This window comes from Triturus cristatus, chromosome 7 (assembly GCF_964204655.1).
Source record: "Triturus cristatus chromosome 7, aTriCri1.1, whole genome shotgun sequence".
In the NCBI taxonomy this organism is placed as follows: Eukaryota; Metazoa; Chordata; class Amphibia; order Caudata; family Salamandridae; genus Triturus; species Triturus cristatus.
The window spans coordinates 918,267,214-918,281,001 of NC_140590.1; the positions used below are offsets into that span (position 1 = coordinate 918,267,214).

At 40.7% G+C, this 13,788-nt stretch overlaps 1 protein-coding gene across 1 annotated transcript in view; it reads left to right on the forward strand.

The window, feature by feature from the left end:
• Positions 1 to 13,788, forward strand: part of DOCK2 (dedicator of cytokinesis 2) — a 1,824,799-nt gene that overhangs the window by 333,270 nt on the left and 1,477,741 nt on the right. Inside the window, exon 12 of the mRNA XM_085617853.1 lies at positions 11,060 to 11,136. Within this exon, the coding sequence (XP_085473979.1) occupies positions 11,060 to 11,136 (77 nt within the window). The remainder of the gene's footprint in view (positions 1 to 11,059; positions 11,137 to 13,788) is intronic.

Genomic DNA, 13,788 nt, shown 5'->3' on the forward strand with positions numbered 1-13,788 from the left:
TAACAAGTAGTCATGAATTTCATGTTTATGTTTCCTCAGAGATCTACAGTTAATTAGAGAAAAATTAAGCTTCTGACCGACCTCCCTAATTTTCGAGCTCGTCTCTGTACTGAATGGGCAGTGACTGCAATTATGACACAGGTTCCCTGCCAATATGCTATGCTTGCACATCTCCGTGATAGGGGGGCATAGTGCGTAAAGCTGTTTGGCGGTATACCTGCGGGCTGATCCTGTTCGGGCAGGGGTTCTGGTCCCGGGTCCTGTCTGGTCACGGACGAGCGCAGGCGGGCTTGCCTTTGGCGTGCCGGCGGCGCGTCTGCTGCGCGCGTCCGTTCTGGCATGTGCAATAAGTACAAAAACAACAGTTGATGGACAGAATGCAGAACAATGTCATACATTCACCCCAGTACAGAGATCTGGGCCTAAATCCATAGTTTTTTGCTCAACCCTGAAACCGGTCCTAGGATGCTTTTTTCCGGTCCAGGGAGGACCTGGCATGGCAATTCCGGCAGGACTGTTCCCATGAGGCACAGGGTCAAAACTTATTTGCATATGGCCAGGTCTAAACTGGGGTGGCATGGTGAGCAAAAGAATGATGGATTTAATCCAGATCTCTTGACTGGGGGTGAATGTTTTGATTTGTTCTGCATTCCGTCCATCAATTGTTTGTCTTTTGCTTTCTCGCCCTAAGTGCGCCAGTTATACCCAGACGTGGGTCCTGGGCTCACTGTGCACCTGGAATCAAGCTATCCTGGCTGAAGAGGGGTGAAACCCCGAAACCGGTCCTAGGATGCTTGTTTCCGGTCCAGGGAGGACCTGGCTTGGCAGTTCGGACTGGGCTGTTCCCATGAGGCACAGGGTCAAGACTGATTTGCATATGCCAGGTCTAAACTGGGGTGGCATGGTGAGCAAAAGAATGATGGATTTAACCCAGATCTCTTGACTGGGGGTGAATGTTTTGATTTGTTCTGCATTCCGTCCATCAATTGTCTGTCTTATGCGCAATAAGTAGGCACACTTTCAACCAGACTAGACCGCTGACCGTGCTCCCTTCGTGAGCCGGAAGTACTTGGCTCAACCTTCCACGCTCTCCGCTCAATGGCACTAATAAATAAGAGAAAAGCTAAAAAAACAACAACAACAAACATTATGCTTAATTTAACAAAAGTTAGCAGAAGGTAAAGCAAACCAAGACTACATACCAAGGGTTGAACATACAAATCATGTGATACAATTGTTTTTGAGGGTAATCCCTCAGTGGGAACCCATTAGTATAGCAAATATTTAGACTGCCTGTCTTACTACCTTTAGAAAATAATAATTAACTCTTTTTTTTTCTTGTGATTGAGGCAAGTTCATTTGGTCATCCCAAATAGCAGCCTACTTCCTCAGGAGTGGCCAGTGCAGGTAAGAGCGGTGAGGTTGGGGGAGGACTCGACAGATGACGATGAGGGAAAATGAAATAAATTAATCCTCCTCGTCGTCGTCGGTCGAGTCCACCCCACACCGCCCACCACTCTTACCTGCACGGGCTGCTCCTATACTTACTACCAAGTACCAGGATATAGCTCAGTCTAGCCATTGAGCCCTGGGGGATAGCTAAGTTCAATTTTACCAAACCTGCATGATTTACTTTGATTTTTGAATTCCCATTGATTACTATAATGTTTTTCATTTTCAAATGACTCCTAATTCCAACATTCATTTGTGGTTCTGTGGGCTGATTCATTCTATGAATAACACAATGACTGAGAAATGAGTGAACGAGCTGCACCAACGACCTTCATACTGGATTTATTATATGTATGTTTTTTGTGTGATTACAGTAGTCTTATGAACTGGTAAAGCTGTCTCTAGACCAGACCTAAAATGACCCGGCAGTGCCGGCACTGACAGTGGAAACTCCTAAATGTTTAACGGGCTAGTAACTGCCACAAACATAAATATTACTATTTACTTTTGAATGCTGCTGCAGTGCAATCCTGCCCACTGCATATGTAGTTGAAATAAATTAACATTCTTATATTGCTTCTACGACCTGTTGCAAGTTGAAACTGTGTAAATGAACAACACACTCATACTCAATAATTACATATATAGTTTTCTGTCTCTGTCGACAACTGTAAACCTATTACTGCATATTTAGGTCGAGCATTCGAGACCTCTTGTATATACTTTAGTATATTATCTACTGGCGGTCGCCAGTAGATAGTTATAGTTAGGATCGTGTTTCCATAGGAAATCTGAAAATTCTATTTTGAATAACTTTGGCGCCGGTTGACGAATCCTCGCGAAATTTTCAAAACTAATGGGGCGCTCTGCTCAACTCCTACCCTGAAAGTCTCGGGGTGATTCGTCAATCGGGGGCCGAGAAAAAAGGGGGGTCTCAAAACGCGTTTTCCCCATGCATTTTCCCATAGGACCTTTAGTCGAAGGTACAGCCCGAACGGCTGAACAGAATTACTTGAAATTTGGCAAAGAGGTAGTCCTCGGGTCAAGAAAGTGCCTTTTGCATATATGGAGTCAATCTGTTTAGTATTTCCTGAGAAAATAGCATTTAAAAGCATATAAATATCTATAAGCGCACACCGTGCGCGCACCGTGCGCGCACCGTGCGCGCACCCTAACGTGCGCAAGCGTAATTCTGATTGGTTGTTACATGTCAGTCAACGTTCGAATCTGTCGAAATCAGGAAGTGTCGGCCGCCATTTTGTTTGTTTTGGGTGCGAGAGTGAAAAAGAGAGCTGGCGAACGTGAAAAGGGGGCAGGGTAGAGAGTTCCTGACCCCCTAGCCTTTGTCATGGGGTCCCTAAAGGACCCCGAAGAGTGAAAAAACATTTTAATTTTTTTTTTAAAATATCGCGAGGTGTGCGCACGGTTCGCGCACCGTGCGCGCACGGTTAAAAAAATAAAATAAAAAAATAATAATACATACATAACTTAGCATTTAAAAAAACGTACAAATTCACTTAAAAAACCATAGGTTTCACACACGTTATAGTTAGGAATTAGCATTTAAAAAACCTTGCAAATTCACTTAAAAAACCATAGGTTTCACTCATGTTATAGTTAGGTGGACATTTCACTCGTAAAAAACCAATGAAATTCCACCGTTATAGTTAGTTCAGATAACTATAACTCGCATGACCGCAACTCTATCACAAGGATGATGTCATCAGTGATGTCATGAGTGATGCCACTGACCATGGCATGAGTTATGTAATATGTGATGTCATGAGCAGTGGATTGCGGGCGCGCGAGTTATAGTTATCTGAACTAACTATAACGGTGAAATTTCATTGGTTTTTTACGAGTGATATGTCCACCTAACTATAACATGTGTGAAACCTATGGTTTTATAAGTGAATCCTTATATGTGTATGTACATTGTGGGCTCTGGAGATCAGCCCTAGGACTTGTGTGCGTCCACTTAGGGACTTTTGTTCCTGTTCAACTGCCTCTATTTAACTGTCTTGATAGAAAACCACCAGTTGAGGTCAGTAAAATACCAGAATTGCTTTCTGCTGATGGACTTTCTTTTTTACATTTTTCTGGCACTTGCCTCTGTTTAACTTTCTTGATAGAAAACGAACAGCAGAGGTGAGTAAAATACCAGAATCACTTTAGTATTTTCTAGATTCCAGTCCATTGAAATTGTCTTCCATGAGCACCCGTAGCCAATAATATTTTTTTTAAATCTTGTATTTTCAGTGATATGACCACCAAAGGCCCTTATTTTATTAAAAAAATAGAGCTTTGGACTATACCATTTCCGGCTGAAAGGCAATATTTCTCTCCATGTGTTCCCATACTTGGGGTGTCATGCAGTTTGGTGCTTACTTTCCCTCCATGTTAAGAACAGTATATGTTTCAGCACCCAGGCTAATGTGCTGCATAGCTAAATACATATAAGGCCCCAAAGGCAAGACCGATTGCATTGCAAATGCTTGTTCTCTTTTTCGTTTGGTAATTCTAAGAGTTTATGACAAAATTCTGAGAGTGCAATCATAAATGATTGAAGTAAAAAACATATGTCTAAGTATTGTATTAGATCTGCTTAAAGTTTTGGAACCTGGCCTGATATGTATGGTGTTCACTTACTCTTCGGCAGTGCTTAATTTGAAAAATAATAAGTACCAGGGTACTGACTAGAAGACCACTGCAGCTTGCACCACCCCACATCTCTTTCATCGCTGCCAAAACAGCTACTAACCATCTCTCTCGCCAGCAAGTGTGACAGTTCAGAATATTCCAGGTCCCCACAGCTAAAGGAATGACTGGGGAGATAGGTGTTAATAATTTTTTTATGTATATTGTGTTCATAAACAATCATTGTGCTGCTCATCTCTAAATTAGATGAGTATCGCTACCATGAGGCAGACTGTCCCAAATAGGTGCCGGTGCTGAGCACTGGAAACCAGAGGCTCAAATTAAGCACTGCTCTTTGGTTCTATTCTTTTATTGATGCCACAGATATTTCAATATCACCTCATCCACCTGTAAAATGGGAAATAGTATTCTATGAAATTCTTTTTTTCACCCCTATGAGGTGGACATCTAAATGTCAGGAAAATTACGACACTTTGCCTCCCTTATTCACCACTTACACAGGGAGAATTTGGGTGTACTGATGGAAGTGTAAATAGATGTTAGGAAGCCATTGCAAATATGTGTGTGAATACCCACTAGTTTAGAACCATGTTGGTACTCATCCCTTTGCAGTGCATTTTACTGACCACCACATTCACAACAGCTCTAATATGAGCTACTTAAACGTGCTGCACTAGGAGCAACAATGAAAGAATGTTTTGACATATAGAGAATTACACTATGCAACTAGAGGTGCACGTTCAGCCAGCTGAATGGATAAAGCATTTAAAGGCTTTGTATAATGATCGTATGGTATCTCAGGTTAATAATCCCTCACATGAAACTCTTGCAGTTGAGTATGCTTTGGATCCCGAGAACCTAGCTCTCTTTTAGTTGCAATATATTCTGATAGACATTAAAGCCCAAAAGAGGGTGAAAGCAACTGATCTAGATAAAATCCCCTCAGATCTGTTTCTGTCTGAACCCGAAGTTTGGTCACCATATGTACACACTATCTCTAATGCATTCATCTCTGGTGCACCAATACCAGACTCCTGGAGGGGAGCTGAGATAGTGGTAATCCACAAACAAAGTAGTCGTATTGATCCTAGTAACTACCGCCCAATTAGCTTGATAGGTAACTTGCAGAAAATATTCTGTAAAAAAGTGATGGATAAACTCTTGGCCTGGATAACACACAACAATTTTTTGAGTGTATTCCAAGCGTGGTTCAGGTCAAAGACTAGCACTATCGAGCAGGTCTTTCGCTTCCTCTTGCTAAAGTGGCAGTTCCACAACTTCACAAGAGGCAGTTTATATGCAGTTTTTGTGGCCTTAGATAAGGTCCCAAGAGAGAAATTGTAGGAGGTTATGGCTTCATTGTGTGTTCCAATAGAATTATTGGGTGTAATCAGATGTTTAACACCAACAATTCCGGTCAAGTGAGGTGGGGTTGCAATGGAGAGGTGACTGAAAGGATCAAGATCAGTAAAGGGTGTCTGCCAAGGCTGCGTCTTGGCACTCACTCTTGTTCTCCTTTTTTTAAATGGGTGCATCCACTATTTAACGAACTGTGAGAAAGATTTGCCAGTTTTGGCAAGTAAGAAGTTGCCTATGCTATTGCTCACTGACGACACCTTACTCATTTCCAAAATCCCAGCAGATAAGGAAGCTTTACTCCAAGCATTTGTAACATTTTGCGAATCATATGGCTTGCAAATATTTTATTAAGGTTTTACGTAAGTTAGGAATAGGTATAGTAAAGATATATGGAGGAACGAAAAACAATTTCGGGTGGGGGTATCATAAAAGGCAGCTCCTATCAATATTATAGTGTTTGGTAGGAAAAAACATTGTGTATTGTAGATGGTGTGTATTATCATAGGCTCTGTTTTGTAAAGAGAGTTTTAGTGGTGTTTGTAAGGAGGAGTATGAGGAACTGACTAGTAGGTGACCATCAGAAGTAGGTTATCACTGCTGATCACATGGTAAATGATGAGAGGGACAGGGAAGGATAGAGAGAAAGCAGTTCAGGCAAGCAGAGGGTAGGGGTGAGGGTTGCAGTTTGATTGCAGTTTATACATATGTCTATGCACTATATCTATGCATTCACTATGTCCTCTTAGGTATATCCATGTAAATGTTTAAACGGACAACCTGGCTTTGGAAATAAATTAGAGGAAAAAAATATATATGACATTCAATCTTCACAAACAATTCTGGGGGCGTATAAGACTGGGTAATAATGCTGTTGAAAAAGTGACTGAGTATGACTATCTGGGTATCAGTCTTGCATGCCTGGCATTCACAAATCGCAAAAAAGTTCAACTTAAGCAGAGATCAAGCATGCTAACGACATTTCTCAGTCAGGGCAATTCATACCCAATATCACCAGCTTTGGAACTATATAAAGAGCACAGGCCATGAGTGCAGCCCTTTACAAGATATTTATAGGACCATTGTAAGATGGACAGTCTAGAGAAGGATGAAAATGCTTTTATAAAGGCCTTGCTGAAACTTCCAATGAGTGCTCCGCTAATGCCTAGATAGATATGGGGCAGAAATCAATCATAAGCTATGCTGAGTTGAGTCCAATTCTATTTTGTATAAGAGTTTGGACCACAGAGGAGCTGAAAAGATACAGAGAAGGACTTACTCGACATAATTTCGTATCCCCAGGCAGCAAGAATTCCCTGGCTAAAACATATAAAGGATCTCTAATTTAGCCAAGGGCTTGGGGAATACTGATATAATGTCTCATGCATCAGCAAGTGTTTTTACCATGTAATAAAGAAAAGATACTAGTGTTGTGCATCTGAGAAATTGCTGACTCAGACAAAGGGGGTCACTTTAAAGGCAAATTCCTATGATAAAATGGGAATACAGATTTGAGGAATACATAGATTTTACATTATCTCTGGCTTGCAAAGCCTATGCATAAAGTTTAGGATGAGGGTATTACCTTTGGGCGTGTATAAAAGTTTGTGATCAAATTCTGCCTGTCCAGCAGATGAAATTGAGGAATATTTTCTCTTTTTTATAGTGCCTATAAGAGCCGTAAAATCAAAAAACAACAGTTGATGGACAGAATGCAGAACAATGTCATACATTCATCCCAGTACAGAGATCTGGGCCTAAATCTATCGTTTTTTTGCTCACCATGCCATTCTAGTTTGAACCCAGCCATATGCAAATCAGTCTTGACCTTGTGCCTCATGGTAACAATCCAGCCTGAACTGCCAAGCCAGGTCCTCCCTGGACTGGAAACACGCATCCAAGGACTGGTTTCAAGGGTATGCCTAGATGTAGGTCCCGGGCTCACTGTGCCACTGGATTCAAGCTATCCTGGCTTTAGAGGAGTGAAACCCCGAAACCAGTCCTAGGATGCTTGTTTCCAGTCCAGGGAGGACCTGGCTTTTCAGTTCGGGCTGGACTGTTCCCATGAGGCACAGCGTCAAGACTGATTTGCATATGGCCAGGTCTAAACTGGGGTGGCATGGTGAGCAAAAGAATGATGAATTTAACCCAGATCTGTTGATTGGGGGAGAATGTTTTGATTTGTTCTGCATTCCGTCCATCAATTGTGTGTCTTTTGCTTTCTTGCCCTAAGTGCGCCGGGTATGCCTAGTTGTAGGTCTCGGGCTCACTGTGCCACTGGATTCAAGCTATCCTGGCTGAAGAGGGGTGAAACCCTGAAACCGGTCCTAGGATGCTTGTTTCCGGTCAAGGGAGGACCTGGCTTGACAGTTCAGGCCTGACTGTTCCCATGAGGCACAGGGTCAAGACATTTGCATATGGCCAGGTCTACATTGGGGTAGCATGGTGAGCAAAAGAATGATGGATTGAACCCAGATCTCCTGACTGGGGGAGAATGTTTTGATTTGTTCTGCATTCTGTCCATCAAAGGTGTGTCTTTTGCTTTCTTGAACTAAGTGCGCCGGGTATGCCTAGACGTAGGTACCGGGTCACTGTGCCCCTGGATTCAAGCTATCCTATCTGAAGAGGGGTGAAACCCTGAAACCGGTCCTAGGATGCTTGTTTCCGGTCCAGGGAGGACCTGGCTTGGCAGTTCAGGCCTGACTGTTCCCATGAGGCACAGGATCAAGACTTATTAGCATATGGCCATGTCTACACTGGGGGGGCATGGTGAGCAAAAGAATGATGGATTTAACCCAGATATCTTGACTGGGGGAGAATGTTTTGATTTTTTCTGTATTCCGTCCATCAAATGTGTGTCTTTTGCTTTCTTACACTAAGTGCGCCGGGTGTGCCTAGACGTAGGTACCCCGCTCACTGTGCCCCTGGATTCGAGCTATCCTAGCTGAAGAGGGGTGAAACCCCGAAACCGGTCCTAGGATGCTTGTTTCCGGTCCAGGCAGGACCTGGCTTGGCAGTTCGGGCTGGACAGTTCCCATGAGGCACAGGGTCAAGACTGATTTGCAGATTGCCAGGTCTAAACTGAGGTGGCATGGTGAGCGAAAGAATGATGGATTTAACCCAGATCTCTTGACTGGGGGAGAATGTTTTGATTTGTTCTGCATTCCGTCCATCAATTGTGTGTCTTTTGCTTTCTTGCCCTAAGTGCGCTGGGTATGCCTAGACGTAGGTCCCGGGCTCACTGTGCCACTGGATTCAAGCTATCCTGGCTAAAGAGGGGTGAAACCCCGAAACCGGTCCTAGGATGCTTGTTTCCGGTCCTGGGAGGACCTGGCTTGGCAGTTCGGGCTGGACTGTTCCCATGAGGCACAGGTTCAAAACTGATTTGCATTTTACCAGGTCTAAACTGGGGTGGCATGGTGAGCAAAAGAATGATGGATTTAACCCAGATCTCTTGACTGGGTGAGACTGTTTTGATTTGTTCTGCATTCCGTCCATCAATTGTGTGTCTTTTGCTTTCTAGCTATAAGAACCGTAGGCAGAAATAAGTAGAGCTACTTTCTTTACAAACAGGGGTCAGGCAGTGCTGCTCTGCTCTCAGAATATGTCAATCAGACACTAGTATGCAGGTTATGTTTGTGATTTTTAGGTATTTCAAAAGAATGTGGTATGTGAGGGTGAAGAACCTGAAATCCTCATGCACAAGTTAATCCTCTTTTTCTTTATTTTATAGTCTGATCTGTCTGTATTCTCACAAATTTTTTATAGGATTTATGTATATTGGGGTATGAAAAGATGCTACTGTGCCTAAATTAAATCATCTGAATGCACTTTATGAATTCATTTGCTTATATTGTTATGTGTTTCAATTATATTTTGATTATTATAATTTTAAAGGTTTGTAATTTTGTGATTCAATGGACACTTTTTATCTGAACTTGCAATAAACACTTAAAAACTTAAATACAGGAGTAGCATAATTATTACACAATTAAATGACATCCATGCATAAGAAACTACACTCACTAAATGAATTTCCTGTCATTTCTTGCAAGAATAATTTCAGACTTATTCCATGTCTAAGCCTTAATTTCACATTGAAATAGCCTTACGAATCAAGTGGTTATTGTTTAGTAATACCCAAAGATGTGTGGAATTTTTGATAGTTTGGCCCTTTGAAACGTTGGATCTTTTATCGTTGTATGATGCACACTTTTGCAGATTTCAACACTCATAGTATGCAGTAGATTACCACAGTTCCCCAGCAGACAAATTATTTCAATGTGACAATGAACTTTTATTATGATTTATATCAACAATGATCATAATTCATCAATGTTTTAAGACTTACTTTAATATTTTAATCTACATATACGAGACAAATGTAAATCATACACATTACTGGTATGATTTCCAAACACAAGTTCCACAATGCTGTGGTTAGATAGTGATATACATCCTACGCCTAATTAATCTCCCTTTCTTTCTTAAGCATCATAAAGGTGCATCTAAATAATATTTTGTTGATTCATGGGATAGTCTTTGACCTGCTTCTTCCACTAACTAATATGGGGTTATAAATTAGGTAGGACTTCTTAAAATGTGCTGCCTTGATGTAACTTTTTTTGTGAACACTATTCTTGGGATATTGATAGCTGCCTTCTGCTGAATCTAATTTTCATACTTTAAAATGCAATATAGACACAATGCGAGGGCAAAAGCTATAGTTCATCATCCAGTGCCTGATTGACAAGCGTATTTTAAAAATGGGAAATCTCCATGTCATTGGTTAGATTCCTTGTCATTGGTTTGATCCTCTGATTGTATGAGGTTTTCATTCTATTGGAAATTTGCTAATATGCACAGTGTCCTCTTCTAAATTTGTGAAATACCATTGAATTCCACAGGTACCGCTGAGCCTTGAATGGTAGGATTTCCTTCAGCAGAACATGTGCTATTTAGTTGTTCCAGTTAGAGAGCAAATGCACCTTAAGTTTTTTCTCTTTTCCTCCACCAGAAATATTTCATCCTAAAAGATAAATCCCATCCTATAGGCCTCTAAGAGTATGTGACAAATTGACAACTTTCAAAGTTGGCTTTTCCAGTTATGTCAGTTATTTCTTAGTAATAAGGGTAGATGCGTAAATTGGATGTAAAAAACAGTATGATTCCATTGCAATCATGCTCTAATACCCTTCCACTAAACGTAGGCTGAAAAACTGTTGCCATAATGATTAACTCCTTCATGGTACAATGTCCTATCTGTGAGAATATATGTGTACCAATGTGGAATGCAAGAATCTGGATCTGTGAACAGTTGGCTATTTGTTCACTTAAGTTGTACTTATGTGCACACAAATAGTTATGAATCAGTTTTCTTAGGCAAATTTATCTTACAAGATCAATTACCAAATTTAGATTCCGACATTTTTCAACAGTATGTTTTAAGAATGTGATATGTTTTAGTTTGTCCTGAAACTGTATCTAACAAATAGCAAATGTCTCTTGTCCTGAAACTGTAAATAACACATGCAGACACAAGCACACATGTATCCAATATCTTTACGCACAGTAATTTTTTCATTTCCTCCAGTGTTACTGCTGAGAATGATTTCCTACACACTCTTCTGAACAAAGTGACATCACTCAGAGGGGATACTGGTGGCCAGGGTAAGTTTATTTTAAGGTTGTTATGGTAAATAATATACTTCAGGTGCACTTATTCATCCAAATGATGTGATGACACTGTAAATCTCAATGGGAGTTCACTCCTAGTCTGTGCCTTTTGACAAAAATTCAGATTGATCCGTCCAGTTACATGTTCTGGAGCTAAAGGCACTCTTTATAACAAGGATTTTTGTACCACTGATAAGATCTAGAATGTTGAGGATTTACAAAGATTGAATCACTGCCCTCTTCTGTGTATAAAAATTAAGGTCATACCTACTCCCCACAGCTCTGCTGGCAGACAGTAAACCAGAAGAAATATACATTGATACACAGCCTTTAAATGCTAGTCTGCCAAAGCCTTAATGGTTGTCTCCTCTTTCCATGTGAGTGGGGAACCAAAAAAGAAGTAATTAATTCCATCTCTGGGCCCTTGTTAGGGGCCCTCTCCACCCACCTTTTCCCAGATGCAACAAGTGCACCACCTGTGCAGGGGAACCATGATTTTGAGAGTGAACCTAATGTTGGCCTGGAAAGGGGTGTTCCTTTAGGCACTTCTTCTGTCACTTTTAATTCTGAGGGGTTTTGCACAATATGACAGACAGGATGTTCTGACCAGGCGGTGCTCCAGGATGCACTGAAGCTGGATTACTCACTTGACATAGAATGGATCAGATATATAAGGGACTTTATGATAGACATAGGAAAGCCCGAATATTTTTTTAACCCAGTCTCAATCTTAGGTGTTTCAGGTAAAGAATTCAAGAGACTATGCTTGCACCATATGGAGGGGCTGAGATTTGCGAGTGAAGCGACAAAACCCGCTGTCCTCTCTAATCTCATGCTAACTTCCTCCTTCGGTATGCAACCGTACCTACAAAACACCATAAAGGGCTACGATAGATTCGTCCTTACACGATTTAGGTTGAACATTTTTCATAGATTGGTCACCTTTCCATCGGTTAACGATTGGTCCAAGAATCTATCTACCTGCCCTTGTGATGACTTATCCCAACAATCAACAATTCATGTCACCCTGTTTTGTAAATTTTATAGTGACCTGAGAAAAAAATGGATAGTCCCAATTTTAAAAATATGGGGCATTCGACAATGCCGCCCCGCTTTTATGGCCCTCCAATGTCTTGATAATGAATGCATAACCCTAAATGTTATGCCTTTTTTAAAGAACCTTATTAAATGTCGGAACAATCTGGATTTAGACCACATTGACAACCAACGATAGGGTCTCTTTTCAAAGTTACATACTGAAAACTCGCATTTGAATATCCAACGCTTTTGTCTGCGAATTAGTATCAGAATCACAGAGTGTCAGAATTAAATAATATATTGTGTACCACTCTCTGATAATCTATCCTGTAATTCGGAAATTAGATCCAAAAGATATGTTCTAGCAAACAAGTAAATGTTACATGGTTCTTTTTATCCCATTCTTAAATTTTACTACAGAAATTACTATATAATTTAAATAATCCTGAGACGGATATCACTAAAACATAATGTATCCTACGATGACTTGGGATTTTCCCCCAACGCGTCCTAATTCTGCTAATGGGGGCCTGTTTTTTTCCGTCTTTCAGAGCAAAATAAAATTGTATAATTTATGACCATGTAAAGAAAAACGATAACAATCTGACTAAAACTTTATTCCATGATTGCGATTTTGCACATATATTTTTGAACTGGCTGTATTGAATGACTTTTAATTTACATGAGTTTTTGTACAGAAGAAATGCATAATTGTCTAAACGTGGGCGGCTAATTCATGACTATCCTATGAAAATGATAATAATTGGATCAACTTTCCTTTTTAAGATTGCGATTTTGCACAGACTTGCACTGTATTGATTATATTGGCCATTTTTAAATTACACTTTCTTTTTTTAACCCCTGTGTTTTTATATAAATGTTTATATGTTAAATTGTATTCGCTTTTATGGTTTGCAAATTACCTTACCGAATAAAGCTTATTCTGATTCTGATTCTGACATTCTAGTGACTCCACTTTGGCTCTGTGAAGTGTGGGTCTTTTACCTGCTTCGGGGAATTCAGAGAGACATTATCCTTCATCCTTGGAGAAGCCCTCCTGCCCATGGAAATGGGTAGAGTGCTCATCTCCCGACCCTGCACAACTTGTATGATTACTGTGGAGCTAGCATCTTTTACACCTTGATCTCTCAACAAAGAACCTTAGTGTCCTGGTGGATGTCAGGAAGCTCTTCCCTCAGTACATAGTCAAGTGACTTACATTCTGCTATTGGACCTTGTTCAAAGAAGTCAACCTGCCACTTGCTTGATGGATGGTCAGTGGCATAGGTTTGGACATCGACAGCTATAATGACCATAAACTACAATCACATCACTGACTGACCGAATAAGGGACCACAGTAGCATATCATATTATAATAGCAGATGTTCGTTAGGTATATATTAAGCTAGGCTTGAATACAGTTTTAAAAGATCTTAGAGCAAGTTGTCACATGTCAGCCATTGTAAGCTTATACATACCTACTTTTTACTTCCCATTGGTTTAAGTTTTGTTTTGTTTTTATGTCATAAATACATGACTGCATGTACAAGAATCCCAGACTGGATGAGCTACTCATCCATTTCACGGATTACCACAAGGCAAACCCA